The 16,087-nt window shown below is 41.9% G+C and overlaps 1 protein-coding gene across 1 annotated transcript in view; it reads right to left on the bottom strand.

Annotated features, from left to right (window-relative positions):
* Positions 1-948: 948 nt before the first annotated feature.
* MCCC2 (methylcrotonyl-CoA carboxylase subunit 2) overlaps positions 949-16,087 on the bottom strand; it is a 70,721-nt gene continuing 55,582 nt past the window's right edge. Inside the window, exons 13-17 of the mRNA XM_043587552.1 lie at positions 15,363-15,429; positions 11,576-11,732; positions 10,613-10,727; positions 8,058-8,143; positions 949-3,249 (exon numbers count right to left, since the gene is read on the bottom strand). Coding sequence (XP_043443487.1) covers positions 3,132-3,249; positions 8,058-8,143; positions 10,613-10,727; positions 11,576-11,732; positions 15,363-15,429 — 543 coding nt within the window. The 3' untranslated portion in view covers positions 949-3,131. The remainder of the gene's footprint in view (positions 3,250-8,057; positions 8,144-10,612; positions 10,728-11,575; positions 11,733-15,362; positions 15,430-16,087) is intronic.

Below are 16,087 nucleotides of genomic sequence, written 5' to 3'. Positions count from 1 at the left end.
GATTTTTTTGAGAGGCCAAAACACTCCTAAAAAGACCATCAATCTTTGACTTGTTGATAGTTCCTAGCAAAGAAACATTACCTATTCTCGATTAAGAAAAAATTTGTTGTCTTCTGACACGAACATAACTTTTAACTGAAAATATAATTCACTATTTTAAAATACTTACCGTGTTTCTTTCTTGGTTCGAAAACCAGCCCCAGAAGAGGGAGGCCGAGGGATGAGAGAAGTGGGCCAAGCCACGTTGGTAGGTGAGGGGATGTGCTCTGGGGGTGGTCAGCACCAGTCACAATACCAGGGCGTCTCCACACCAACGTGCGGAGACGTTGTAAAGAAGCCTTGTTTATAAAGAGGCCTTAATTGGGTTCAGATGCTCTCAACAACACCTGTCTCTCAAGGCTGTGTTCTTGAAAGGACGGCCACTACAGGAACAGTACGCAGGGATGAATGTTCCAAGGAAAGGGGAGGGGTTGTGGAGCCTCCCGCTGCCGGGTCTGGTTAGCAGGTGAACCAGCAGTCAGTCACATCCTCTCAGGGACCTCCTCCAACATCCTTCTGAAAATGCAACCTACTTCCTTTTTTCTTTTAATGTTTATTTGTTTTTGACAGTGAGAAAGAGACAAAGCATGAGTGGGGGAAGAGCAGAGAGAGAGAGGGAGACACAGAATTGGAGGCAGGCTCTAGGCTCTGAGCTGTCAGCACAGAGCCCGATGTGGGGCTCGAACTCATGAATTAAGAGATCATGACCTGAGCGAAGTCGGACACTCAACTGACTGAGCCACCCGGTGCCCCAAAAATGCAACCCACTTATCTTTACTTATTTAAAGTGCAAATTTATTTAAGTAAGTCCAACACTTATCTTTACACATTTATCTGTACACATCTCAAAAAATTAAATTGACTTCTGATACACAAATGCTGCCTAAAATGAACATCACGCACAATGTTTGAAATATTAATTTTATTAGGAAACCATTTGATAGTTGTATTATATCATTTAATCATTAATTTTAATGTGGCCTGAGGACACCAATTAAAATTTGGATTTTTCAACCATTCAATAAATATGTGAGCATCTCCAAGTGCTAGGGAATGGAGATGCAGGCTAAACAGGAGATCCTTGCTCTCAGGGAGCTTACAGTCTAGCAGGAAGGCAATATTAAAGAAATATTTACGTTTCTCATAAATACCTAAGACAGAGAAAATGGTTGGTGCTTTTCAAGAGCAGATAGTGTCTAACCCAGCCCAGAGAAGTCACGGAGACAAAAGGTAAGTGCTTCAGAGAAAGTACAGGCAGAGGGAACATTAGGTGGTGGACGCTAAAGTGGGAAGGACTGTGTAGGTTCGAGGAGCTAGGAGTCTAGAACAGATGGAGCACCATGTGTGGGAAAGAGTCAAGGAGATGAGACAGAAGAGTGGATGTGATGGTCACGATCATGGAGGTCATGAGGGGTCTAGTACTTCTACAGGGAACCTGTGAGACACTGAAGCAAGGGAGCAGCATGACCAGGTGTGCACTTAGAATGGTCATCCTACCTCACAGGGATGCAGACGCAAGACTAGCTAAGACTAGAAGCAGGTAGACCACTTCTAAGGCCTTTGGAAGTGAAAGACAAAGATAATGGGGAATTTAAGAGATAGTGAGGAGGCAAAATCAATTGACCCTGATGCCTGAATCTGAGGTTCCTAAAAGACCACCAGTGCAGACATCCAGTAGATCCCTAAGATACACAGGTCTAGAGCTCAGGGAGAACAATGTCAACACAGGAATCATCTGCATTAAGATGGCTTCTGAAGCCATAAGAAGGGCTGATATGACCAAGAGAGAATAAACCTAACCATGAGTAACACACACATTCAAGAATGAGCAGGGGGGCCTGGGTGGCTCAGTTGGTTGAGCGTCCGACTTCGGCTCAGGTCATGATCTCACAGCTCGTGAGTTCGAGCCCCACTTCAGGCTCTGTGCTGACAGCTCAGAGTCTGGAGCCTGCTTCGGATTCTGTCTCCCTCTCTCTGCCCCTCCCCTACTCGAGCGCTGTCTCTCAAAAATAAATAAAAACATTAAAAAACTAAAAAAAAAAACAAAAAACAAAAAACAAAAAAGAATGAGCAGAGTGCCAGAGAAGGGGAGCGAGGGCATAGGGAGTTACTATTTAATAACAGAGTTCTGTTTGGAATGATGAAGAGTTCTGGAGATGGATGGATGGTGGTGATGGTAGCACAACCATGTGAATGGACTTAAGGCCACAGAACTGTACACCTAAAAGTGGTTAAAACGATACATTTTATGTTCTGTGTATTTCACCATAATTTTTTTAAAAAGAACAAGGGGATACTTTCATGTTTTGCTAATGAAAAATCAGGACAAATAGTAAAGGGAGTAGGAGAGAAATCACTAGAGGAACAGGGGCAGGGCAAGGGAGACAGAACAAGAAGGGCCAAAGAGGTTGGCAGAAAACCTAAAGTTTCGATCTAGAAGCTAAGGCCAGCACTGCGGGGAGGAAGTGTTCGAGTGCACTGAATGCTTCAGAGAATTCAGTCAGATAAAGTCAGAAAAGAACCCACTGGTTTCAGCAACATGGAGGTAAACCTTGGAGAGGGTATTGGCAGGGGAAGGCAATGAGGAGAAGGATTGAGAGAGAATGGGTAGAAAAGAGAGCCCCAAATGCAGACAACAAGTGTGACTATTAAGGGAAGGAGTAGTGGCTAAAAAGACGAGTAATTGATGCTTTTAAAAATTCTGTGTGTTAAAATATCATCATGTGTAATCAGCAAAACAATCATTTCAGAGGAAAAATGACTTTGTTAATAATCTCAAACATACCTGCAGTGTATAGGTTATGGGACTTTCATGCTACTTGTGGGTTAGAAAGGATAACTTAAGTTATTCTCTTCAGTTTATGGGTGGTAAAGCTGAGCCACAGAAAAGTTTCTCAAAGAAAATAGACAAGGAATTGAAGTTTATCAAATAAATATCTTCACTGATTTCTGTTTAATGTAGAAAAGTACGATGCACTGTGTTAAGAAAACAATTTTACCATAATAGCCACATGTGGGAAACGTCTAAAATTTTAAGGCTACTGGTATGTCAATTTTGGTACATATCCAATGGAAGATGCTTCACACTCCAGTTACATCCTCAAGATGCTGAAGTTAGTCTTCTGGATTGGTGCATTGAGGGCTGCACTAATACTGAGACCCAGGACCAGTCTGGTGTCCACGGGATCAATAATCCCATCATCCCACAGCCTGATAAAAGAACAAAGCAAAAGTTATTAGGAATCTACCACCAAACTACCATTTATATAATTTATGCCCAGACATGCTGAGGTTTTTCTTCAGGTACCATGGGATCTACCAATGAGTTTCTGGGTACTACATTCTCACAACTGAAACTATATTCTTCCCAAAGAAAAATGACAGGACTTTGATCCCAGACCCTCAAAGAATGTCAGAGTGAGCTATGGTTTTGGGAACTGCTTCCAGAAACCACAAAATAATCCTTGATTTTCAAATACTTTTACTTATTTCAGGAAAATGTTTCCTGTTCTTCTGCCCACATAAATATACAAGTTGATGTGTTCCTTTTAATAATATGGAGAGAAACATGAACCCAGGTAATGATCTCAAACCAAAGTCTCTACTGGAAAAGGTGTACTCCCCCAAATTCCCAAACTTTTAAGAAACTACAAAAACGACTGAATAGACTTCACTATTTTATTAAAGTATCTTCAATGTAAGTTCTTTGTCTTTTGCTACAATAGGAAAGTAATAGCTTTAAGCTGCTTTCAAAAGAAACTCTGAAGTACAAATCTGCTTTTTCACTGACAACCTCAGTTTTACAAAAAAGATGAATGAGAAATACTGTTTTTTAAAGGTCATTAGTAGGTGGCTGTTTGGCTTTCTTTAAACAAACTGCTTTCAGTATCTAGACAATAGCATCAATTATTAAACCATACTTAGATCGACAGACCATGAATCAAATCTTTGCTCATAAAACATTCATAATGGGGACCCTGAAGTAGCAACAGCCAGTAAGAAGAGGCCACTCCTGTCATGTGTAACCAGGTCAGTTGATTACACCCCCTTCTGACGCCAACAGCAGAATAACGCAGCAAGCACAGCGAAGCCAGGCCTGCTTCGTGATGGTCATTAACAAGAGTGCTCCAGGTAAAAGGCCCTAATCAAATGCCTGAAAAAGTTTTGATTATAAAAAGAACTGAGCAGAAGAAACTGGCATGCTGCACACGTAACAATGAAGGACTGAGAGAAACACAGAACATCATTATCCGCGGTAGCAGATAATGAAAGAGGTCTCTGAAAAGACAGAGCCAACCATGGTAGAGCCAAAATAGACCGCACAAGTTTACTGGTAGGATGAGATTCATGAAATCCAAGGAAGGTGCCATGAACTGGCTTGAAAATCCTTTCATTTTGTGAAGAAAACTGCTGACTCCATGCCACCAAGTGTTTTAACAGAAAGGCCTAAGCATCTATGAATTAACAACAACAACAAAAAAACACCTTAGTGTTTTTTGATATTTGTTTCCAGAGATAAATACATCTGGGCCATTTGCTCCCCTGCCCTGAATACAGCCTATTAAAATAATAATACTAATGTAAGTATGAAAACAATAAACGATTCAGTCTTTCTCAAGAGATGACTTAGCCAGGGCTGAAAAACAAATGAATGGCTCACACGAGATACGTTATTTTTCAAAGTTTAATATTTCAACTGTCCTTGTGCATTTCACTCAAAATCTGATGTAGAAACAAAAACAAACAAGAAACTGTATGTGAGCCAACTGCACCAAGAAGCATAAAATACCTAGGAATAAACCTAACCAAAGATGTAAAAGATCTGTATGCTGAAAACTATAGAAAGCTTATGCAGGAAATTGAAGAAGATATAAAGAAATTGAAAAACATTCTGTGCTCATGGGTTGGAAGAATAAATATTGTCAAAATGTCAATACTACCCAAAGCTATCTAACACATTCAATGCAATCCCAATCAAAATTGCACCAGCATTCTTCTCGAGGCTAGAACAAACAATCCTAAAGTTCATATGGAACCACAAAAGGCCCCGAATAGCCAAAGGAATTTTGAAGAAGAAGACCAAAGCAGGAGGCATCACAATCCCAGACTTTAGCCTCTACTACAAAGCTGTCATCATCAAGACAGCATGGTATTGGCACAAAAACAGACACATAGACCAATGGAATAGAATAGAAACCCCAGAACTAGACCCACAAACGTATGGCCAACTCATCTTTGACAAAGCAGGAAAGAACATCCAATGGAAAAAAGACAGTCTCTTTAACAAATGGTGCTGGGAGAACTGGACAGCAACATGCAGAAGGTTGAAACTAGACCACTTTCTCACATCATTCACAAAAATAAACTCAAAATGGATAAAGGACCTGAATGTGAGACAGGAAACCATCAAAACCCTAGAGGAGAAAGCAGGAAAAGACCTCTCTGACCTCAGCTGTAGCAATTTCTTACTCGACACATCCCCAAAGGCAAGGGAATTAAAAGCAAAAATGAGCTATTGGGACCTCATGAAGAGAAAAAGCTTCTGCACAGCAAAGGAAACAATCAACAAAACTAAAAGGCAACCAACGGAACGGGAAAAGATATTTGCAAATGACATATCGGACAAAGGGCTAGTATCCAAAATCTATAAAGAGCTCAGCAAACTCCACACCCGAAAAACAAATAACCCAGTGAAGAAATGGGCAGAAAACATGAATAGACACTTCTCTAAAGAAGACATCCAGATGGCCAGCAGGCACATGAAAAGATGCTCAACGTCGCTCCTCATCAGGGAAATACAAATCAAAACCACACTCAGATATCACCTCATGCCAGTCAGAGTGGCCAAAATGAACAAATCAGGAAACTACAGATGCTGGAGAGGATGTGGAGAAACGGGAACCCTCTTGCACTGTTGGTGGGAATGCAAATTGGTGCAGCCGCTCTGGAAAGCAGTGTGGAGGTTCCTCCAAAAATTAAAAATAGACCTACCCTATGACCCAGCAGTAGCACTGCTAGGAATTTGCCCAAGGGATACAAGAGTGCTGATGCATAGGGGCACTTGTACCCCAATGTTTACAGTAGCACTCTCAACAACAGCCCAATTATGGAAAGAGCCTAAATGTCCATCCACTGATGAATGGATAAAGAAATTGTGGTTTATATACACAATGGAATACTACGTGGCAATGAGAAAGAATGAAATATGGCCTTTTGTAGCAACATGGATGGAACTGGAGAGGGTTACGCTAAGTGAAATAAGCCATACAGAGAAAGACAGATACCATATGTGTTTACTCTTATGTGGATCCTGAGAAACTTAACAGGAACCGATGGGGGAGGAGAAGGGAAAAAAAAAAAAAAAAGAGGTTAGAGTGGGAGAGAGCCAAAGCATAAGAGACTCTTAAAAACTGAGAACAAACTGAGGGCTGATGGGGGTGGGAGGGAGGAGAGGGTGGGTGATGGGTATTGAGGAGGGCACCTGTTGGGATGAGCACTGGGTGTTGTATGGAAACCAATTTGACAATAAATTTCATATATTAAAAAAAAAAAAAAACTGTATGTGAGCTTACCATTTACTCTTTTCTCTTAAACCTTTTTTTAGGGTTTTCTATTTCCTCTTTGCTTCTACTGGCTACTATCTAAGTCTGTTTAAGTGATGGTAACAAGAACATGTTTATGTCTCAAAGACTATAAAATATTTTCATCTTAATTTAATGAATCAATGACCCACAACAAAATAGCCCTGCAAATCGGCTTACAAAAATACATATTACCAAGAAGAGAAATAGGCTTTTTAAAAATGCCAAATGGTACCAGTTTCATTTCAAAAGTAATTATACGCTCTTGAAAATAAGTATGTTCAGCCTCTGTACCCAAAGTGCCAGGAGCAGTACCCGCCATGAAAGATGTGCTGATGACTGAAACGGATTCTAATTTTTTTCTTTTCTCCTTCCTCTCCAGTTTGCCTTCCCCAGTAAATGACACAAATCACACCGTAACCTAATTTTAAAAGACACAAATAGTTATTTTCTTTATTCCATATGCTCAAGGGATAAAAGGAAGATATGAAGCTTAGATTATTCTTCAGAATGAAGAACATTAAAGTTGCTGAAAACAGAGGTCTGAATGCACACACGGCAGTAAGTCTGCAGCCCGGGCAGGCCACGATGATTTATGACCTCATTAAAGGCTGTAAGAAACAAACAGAACCAAGAGTTGCAATGGTGTGTGAGGTGATTACTTGGTGCTGACACGCAGACCCTGGCTGTGAGTAATCACCTCCTCAGTGCACAAGCACACTCGTTATCAAGTGCCAAAACGTGTTCAACAGTTCAACCAAAGTCATCTTTAAAATGGGAGTAAAAACAAAATAAAGACAGGGGCATGGCAGGAATCCACGTATTTAAGCAAAAACTATAAAAGAACGAATTCCTGAAAATGATACAGCCAGGATTATAACTCTTAACTTTTTAGCCCCTGCAGGCCCAGACACCTCATTTAGAAGTGGAAGAAGGAAGGGGGCGCCTGGGTGGCTCAGTCGGTTAAGTGCCGACTTCGGCTCAGGTCATGATCTTGCAGTTCACAGTAAGTTGAAGTCCTGTGTCAGGTCTGTGCTGACAGCTTAGAGCCTGGAGACTGCCTCTGATCCTGTGTCTCTCCTCTCTCTCTGCCCCTTCCCTTTTCATGTGTTCTCTCTCTCTCTCTCAAAAATAAAATAAACACTAAAAAAAAGGCGTGGGGGGAGGTGGTGGTGGTGGAAAGAATGGTGGAGAGTTGTGGAATCAGACCAATGGTAATGGTCCATAGCCCAGCCTGGGAGAAGGGGTGGGATTTCTGCAGCAGGTACTCCCATTATAGAGACAATAATACAAAATTATGTGCGGCCAAAAGTTGTTTTCTGGTTCCTACAAAGGCCAGACCAACCCAACTGCCTGTATCTCTGTAAAGCTGCTGCCCTTACAGCCCAGATGCACCCACCAGGAGGTATCAGAAGGTAGTTTTTCCCTGGCTCCCACCTTGCACTGGAATAGTAAGGGTTTCCTTCCTCTTCAAACTTCTTAATGATTGGCTCTTTTAAAGCTGCTTCATCTGCACTGGAGAACTGAAAGAAAAGGGACCATGAATGAATCCACTGTACTAAAGCAACAGATCCACTCAAGAGAACCTCAAGGAAAAAGGGGTGACCGTTTCTTGAGTAATAATGTCACAACCACCATCTGCACAGTGACATATATAGATGACAAGTGATACTTTAGCACACATGATCTCACCTGAGACATGAGTGCCAAACTGGTCCACCATTACATCTCCCTTGTCAGAGACAACTTCTTGAGGCGGTTTAGTGTAAGGTTCAAAACCAAGGGGATCGCAGGGCACCTGAGTGGCTCAGTTGGTTGAGCATCTAACTCTTGATTTTGGCTCAGGTTGTGATTTCATGGTTTGTGAGATCGAGCCCTGCAATGTGCTCCACGCTGACAGTACAGATCCTGCTTGGGATTCTCTCTCTCTCTTTGTCCCTCCCCTGCCCTCCCCGCCCCTCAAAATAAGTAAATAAACTTGAAAAACAAAAACAAACCCAAGGGGATAGAGTATTCTAGCAGGGCCTAACAACGGATGTGAATTATACAAAATGTAACAAAAGGGCAATTTTACATTTAGCAGCTTCTGTTGGACATGGACCAGTAGGAGATTGTTGTGGGTTTTTTTGGGTTTTTTGTCTTTTTGAAACAGAGAGTGGTGGGTATGGGCAGAGAGAAGGGGAGAGAATCCCAAGGAAGCTCCACACTGTCGGCACAGAGCCCAGAGTGGGACTCCATCTCACGACCATGAGATCAGGACCTCAGCCGAAATCAAGACTCGTATGCTTAATCAACCGAGCCACCCAGGTGTCCCGTAGGGAATTTTCATTCAAAATAGCCAAATTTAAAACAATTTTAAAGTTTAAATGGGTGAAATATCAACCACCACTTGAATAAACCCAAATAGCTGAGAGATATTTTCCTCTAATTAAAAATTTAATGGCTTGCCCACCAGTATTGCCAGAAACAAGCGATAATTAATTCAGTTGCAAAAATCTTTATGCAAACCAATTTTGAAACCCTGGAAAGTGTTTTCAACTTAAAAAGTATTTCACACCAAAACAAATGACTTACTTCAAATAAATCCAACCTTCTTTTATGTGCTTTCATAGTTTAGTATCACTTATATGTCAAGAATTTGGGGAGAGAACCACTAAAATCCTATACTTTCATACATAAGAATAAATGAATTCATATATTTGTATATCAATCAAAGAACAACTGTTTAATAAAAGACTACCATACTGGGCTAGGGTTAAAGATAGGTCTTTAAAATATCAGGTAGAATTTCACACCTCTGATGCCTAACACACAAACACACAACAAACACAAGAGTAAACCTCTCATTTCACTTGGATACTCATCAGTACGGAAATGAATAGGAAACTTCAGTTTAAGTCTGCAGAATTCCTGCTGCTTGCAAAAGACAACTGAGGATGTGAAGCATGAGTAGGATGCATTCAGGGAGGCAGGAGCCACCCCTCATGCTTATCTTATCCCCATTCCACAAGCTAGGCAGTTGACCAGATGATCCTAACTGGCAGGAATGAGAACCTTAGAAGGCAGGGCCTCCTCCATGTTATGCCCTGTTATGATAAAACAGGTCACGTAAACAGTTCCAAGAACATGCATCAATCATTTTAAGGTTCAGGGCTTATGCAAAGTAGTAGTATAACTAATAAAAATTAATGCACAACTTCAGAAGAATCTCTGAGACACAAACAAAAGAATCCATTTTCACAACAACTGCTTGCAAAGAAGAATTTGCCTTAATAAATTATTCTGTTGTTCACTCAACCCTCAGATTATAAGCTGTCCGCCCCCAGACTGTCAGCTACTCAAGGGGCAAGAACCTCACATTTTCTCCAAGTCATGTAAACCTTCTAAGGTGCTTGAGCACTCTATACCCTGTGGAGTACTCAGTCAGTACCTTTTGTGTGATGTTGCTGTCAAGGCCTAAAAAACAATCACTTAAAAGTACCTACTATTAACATTTAGAAAACTAAAAGTAGCCACTTGCTGATTTGCCTTTCATCAAGCTTCCAGTGACCTTTCCATTTTTCATTTATATGTGCACAGTATAATAATGTTACTCAATTCTCAATTAAAGCACCGGGCCCTCCCACTCAAGGACAATCTAAGAGAGAAACTGGAAAAAACAAAATTCTGCTGCTTTAGGTCATAAAATCAAAGAAGTAAATCGCATTTATTTAAATCTCACTAACTGCAAAAGACTAAGAACCTAAGGTCCTTATGCCTCAGACCAGTGTCTGAGTTTCTCGAGTATTTTCTTGGAAATTCTGAAAAATTACAACAAGCAACCTCCAATAAAGTAGCTCTAACAAGAGAGATAGAGCATATGGAAGTCCAAATTGCTGACAGTCAGCATCTTCTAAGTGAAGCCAGGCCCTAACCCTCGAACACTGAGGAGTTCTGGGTGCGCTGCTCCCTGGCTCAGCCAAACCCAGAGACACAGAAAAAACAGCATTTACTTGTTTCCCTTCACGTGCTCTTTGGTCCTTTGCTACTGTGGCCAACACATTGGCTGCCTGTTCTCCTCCCATCACTGAGACACGAGCGTTTGGCCACAGGTAGAGGAATCTTGGGCTGTAGGGGGGGAAGAAAAATGATCAAATTAATTCACTGTACAACACAGAGGTTTTCACAGGCCTGTGATTACCTCCTAAATTAGTGGTTCTTCATTCCAGCTATGTATTCCAAGGGCATTTTTTTAAAAAATCACGTTTGGAACCTACCCCAGACTAATCTCCAGAGGTGTGTACTGAGTGTAGTTGGGTTTTTAAGTTCTCCACATGATTCTGATGTCTGTTTTGATAAATTTTATTTGTCCATTTCATGTCAACTTACTGGGCATAAAAATATTCAAAATATCCCCTTATTACCTGTGCTTATGTCCTGTTTTCCATTCCCGATCTAAAGTCTTTTTGCTTTATTTTTTAGTTTTACTAGGAGACAATCAAATTTGTTAACCTTTTTAAACAAATAAGTCTGGGCTTTCCTGATTCTTTTATTTTTACGATGTTCGCTCTTTAATGTGTCCTGTTTTCTATTTTCTTGTGTTTAATAAGCTGTTCTTCTTCACACTTCTTGAGCTGGCAGCCTGGCTCAGTGATTTTCAGCCTTTCTTTTCCAGTCTATGTATATTTATGTCCAGTACACACCTTCCTCAAAGCAAGACCTTAGCTGCATCACATAAATTATGACATTATGAGCCATCGCAAAATATTTCCTGATTCCCATTGTGGATTTCTTCCAAGTAGCACGTTTAGTCTTAAATTTCATTTCACTCCTCCTGATGATACAAATTACGGTATAACTGATCAAAATTTGTGAATGCCATTCTATGTTTCAAATAAACCTGTAACAAACTGACCATTTATAAATATACTTGAAGTGTGATTCTTTCGTCAGAGAAAACCCTGACAATCACCTACCTATATGCTCTGCCACACATCCCATAGTTTCCGGCCCCATAAGATCCCCCAATGATGACAGTTATCTTAGGCACATTGGCACAGGCTACAGCAGCCACCATCTTGGCACCATCCTTGGCAATTCCTTCCGCCTCATAGTCTCTACCAACCATAAATCCTAAGGAAAAGAACAGAAAAAGAGCCTCTGGATGTAATGGAATTTATGTGCAGAAGTCAAATCCAACATCTTGTCAAACTGTATTTTACTACAAAGCCTCTCACTGTAACAAAATATTTACATGTGAAATATACACCCCCAAAAAGTTTGCTTGAAAAGATACAATAAGGGGAGCCTGGGTGGCTCAGTCGGGTAAGTGTCCAACTTTGGCTCAGGTCATGATCTCGTGGTTCGGGGGTTTGGGCCTTGCGTCAGGCTCTGTGCTGACAGCTCAGAGCCTGGAGCCTGCTTCGGATTCTGTGTCTCCCCCTCTCTCTGCCCCTGCCTCACTCACACTCTCTCTCTCTCAAAAATAAATAAACATTAAAAAAATTTTTTTTAAAAGATAAAATAAAACTGCTCTAATCGGGGCGCCTGGGTGGCGCAGTCGGTTAAGCGTCCGACTTCAGCCAGGTCACGATCTCGCGGTCCGTGAGTTCGAGCCCCGCGTCAGGCTCTGGGCTGATGGCTCAGAGCCTGGAGCCTGTTTCCGATTCTGTGTCTCCCTCTCTCTCTGCCCCTCCCCCGTTCGTGCTCTGTCTCTCTCTGTCCCAAAAAATAAATAAACATTGAAAAAAAAAATTAAAAAAAACAAAAAAACAAAAAAACTGCTCTAATCACTTCTAAAATTTTCATTTTATTGAAACCATTAAAATGGTTCATCTGGGGGGCGCCTGGGTGGCTCAGTCGGTTGGGCGGCCGACTTCGGCTCAGGTCATGATCTCACGGTCCGTGAGTTCGAGCCCCACGTCGGGCTCTGTGCTGACAGTTCAGAGCCAGGAGCCTGTTTCGGATTCTGGGTCTCCCTCTCTCTCTGACCCTCCCCCAGTTCATGCTCTGTCTCTCTCTGTCTTAAAAATAAATAAACGTTAACAAAAAAAAATTTTTTTTTAAAAAAATGGTTCATCTGGATGCACACACAGCTCTCAAACAAGATCAGGATGCCAGGAGTTCACCGTCAAAAATTCTCCCCAAACAGCAGTCGGTGATGAAGGACTGTGACACAACAAGCTCAGGACGCAAGCCGAGCTACAAGGGCTTCCATATGTCCTGACCTGGTTTAATACATAAACTGTTCCTTCTGAAGCACTGCTTTAAAATTTGGATGAAATAAAAAGATAGATGTTTCAAAGATGGTAAGAGCCCCCCGCCAGTGACTCAATAGCACGGTGGAAGAATTTTTCACGGCAACTACAGCACTCCTGTGCTTCCTCAAGCTCCTGGCCATGGGAGACTGCTCTGCAGCTGCACTGGGCCCTCCAGGCCTCGGGCTCCTTCCTGCTCACCTCACAAAACCCAAGCCAGGCTTCGTGCGTCTCCCTCCCCAACCGTCCACTCACTTGCCTAACTGGCTGTCACTGTTTTTGTTTTGCAAGTCCCTGGCAATCAAGTCATCCGATTCCATTCAGTTTTTATGGGACAGCTGTCCAAGCTGCAGACACAGCGGTACTGACAGGACAGCCCTCATCCTTGCCAGGCACACTGCTTCCCTGGGACCCCTGTGAACAGGGCCCTCTCAATAGCTCAGAGCACCTCTTCCTGCCTTGTCTTGATTTCCTGAAATATTCCACAGTAGCTAGCTCAAATATCAGCTACCTTCAAGCTCTCATCCCTCACCCAGCACCCTACCGCTTCTCTATTCCCTGGAGATGATTTTGCCTTCAAAAATAGGATTCCACGGGGTGCATGGGTGGCTCAGTCAGTTAAGTGTTTGACTCTTGGTTTTGGCTCAGGTAACGATCTCACAGTTCATGAGTTTGAGCCCCACATCAGGCTCTTAGGTGATAGCACAGAGCCTGCCTGGGATTCTCGGTCTCCCTTTCTCTCTGCCCCTCCCCTGTTCACTATCTTTCTCTCTCTCAAAATAAATACCATAAACATTAAAAAAAAAAAAAAAAAAAAGACTGTGCCACCTCAATTGTCTTTCTCCTAATCCTTCCCAGCATAAAAAACAACATAATCATGCTCCCTTCCTTCCTCTCCTCTCATCTCTTTGGAAAAAATCAGAGTTCTGTCCTCAAAGACTGTCCCTGAGCCCTCTTGTCTTCTTTCGGGGGTGTTCTCATCTCTTCCCACAGTCTTAAATAACATCTACATATTCTGAGGATGCCTATATTTTTACATGCAGCCAACACACGTCCTCTGTGTTCAAGATTTTTTGAACTGCTAAAACACCTGAGTGGCTCAGTCGGTTAAGCATCAGACTTCAGCTCAGGTCATGATCTCGTGGTCCACGGGTTTGGACCCCATACCGGGCTCTGTGCTGACAGCTCAGAGCCTGGAGCTTGCTTCAGATTCTGTGTCTCCCTCTTTCTCTGCCCCTCCCGACTTACACTCTGTCTCTCAAAAATAAATAAATGTTAAAAAAATATTTAATAATAATAAAAATAGATTTATTCAACTGCCTTTTGTATGTGTATCTCCATGGATGTCACACAGGACTGTCAAATGCAAGATTACAAAATCAAACACAACCTCTGCACTCTGCGCCCAACCCAACCAAAAAACCAAAGAACAGAAATGTAGGTGTAACTTCCAACAACAAGGTTTAACTTACTGGTGGTTAATAAACCGTCAAATTATTAGAAACAAGGTCCCCTGAAGCTTCAGAATTCTTTTTATCTGCCCTTCCACAAGGTTTGCCACAAAGTGCTCTCTCAGGCTGCTGTTGGGACATAACGCCTCTCAAAATCCATCTAATCAACTATCATAAACTTAAGGGAAGCACCAGATCAAGATGTTTTTGCACCAGGACTGTTTAATGCCCTGCTGACTAGCAGGAGCCAAACTCCTTTTTCTTGTGAAGGCTCGCCTGATTCTAATGACTAACTAAGAGGCCTCCTTCCTTTGAGCTTGAGATAACCAGGGATCATTTTGAAGACAGGAGGAGGGGGGGCTTTCAGCTAACCACCGTATCTAAGTGCCCCCTATAGGTTAGGCACTGTTCCACAAACAAGATAAATAACACAGAATTGTAGCAAAAAGAACTCTACAACCACAGAAGACCTTAAAAATCATTTCATCCACCCTATTAAGATCATCTATGAAACATGAAATCCAGAGAGGGGATACTGATCTTACTATTCTTCGGAGTCCAAACTCAAATCCTCAGACTATTGTTCAGGATGTACATACACCTTTTCTAGTATGTCACTTCAAGTAGAATTAACCACACAATAAAAGATGAGGAAAAGGAAGGAGCATAGCATGTGCTTGAAATCCTTTATGGAAAACAAAGTGCTAGGAAAGAGATGATGGGTCAGACAACACTCTCTGGTAGTGAGATCAGTATTTCTGGGAGAGAATAGAGCCCTGCCGGGGAGGGGGAGGAAGGTATGCACATATAGGAGTAAAGGGAGGCCCTCTGACTGTGATACATGTAACTGAGAAACTGCTTTATCCAAATAGGGATAAACATCTCATTTTAGATTCATGAAGTGTTGATCCTTGAAGAGACTCTACAAAAGAGTATCCAGTTGAACTTTTTGCTATAATGGAAGTGCTCTATGTCTACACTGCCCAATATCTGAGTCCTACTGGACAGTTAATCTCTGGAATAATGCAACAAAACTGATTAAGCTATTTTCTTACCGGTAATGTTTTGAAGGAACAGCAGAGGAATATTCCTTTGGCAGCATAACTGGATGAAGTGAGCCCCCTATAAGCAAATGAAGTAAACTTTTTAAAGGGGGGTGAACAAATCTGTAGCCATCATGCATCCTACAAACACCATACCTGGGTCAGCGATAGGAAAGTGTACCCTGTGCTTGGCTAGTTTGACCTTACGGTAACAGTAACAATAATACTCCCGTGTGGACCCACGGCCAATGGGACGTCGACTATGGTTTGTACTACATTTGTTTGCAGTCATGTGTGTGATCACTGGCTCACAGCTGTAGGGATGAAGTCAATCACTAACATTCTGAACAGCAAGTGAAACACAAAAACTAGAAGTGCTTGTCAGTGGGAATTACTGAGCCTCACTATAATTCCTTAGTTTTCCACTTTAAAAGAAAACAGAGGGGCACCTGGGTGGCTCAGTCAGTTAACTGCCCAACTCTTGATTTCAGTTCAGGTCATGATCTCATGGTTTGTGAGATGGGGCCCCAGGATGGGCTCTGTGCTGGGAGTGAAGGGCCTGCTTGGGAATCGGTCTCTCTCTCTCTCTCTCTCTCTCTCTTTCTCTCTCTGCCACTCCCCCGCTTGAGCTCTTTCTCTCTCTCTCAAAATGAATAAACATTAAGAAAAAAACTTTTAGTAAAAATTAAAACAATATAAGCACTTTTAAAATAAGTATTCCTACAGCCTGAGGATAC

This window comes from Prionailurus bengalensis, chromosome A1 (assembly GCF_016509475.1).
Source record: "Prionailurus bengalensis isolate Pbe53 chromosome A1, Fcat_Pben_1.1_paternal_pri, whole genome shotgun sequence".
NCBI classification, from domain to species: Eukaryota; Metazoa; Chordata; class Mammalia; order Carnivora; family Felidae; genus Prionailurus; species Prionailurus bengalensis.
The sequence above is the reverse complement of the archived record's forward strand: the minus strand, read 5'-3'. Positions and strand labels throughout refer to the sequence as shown.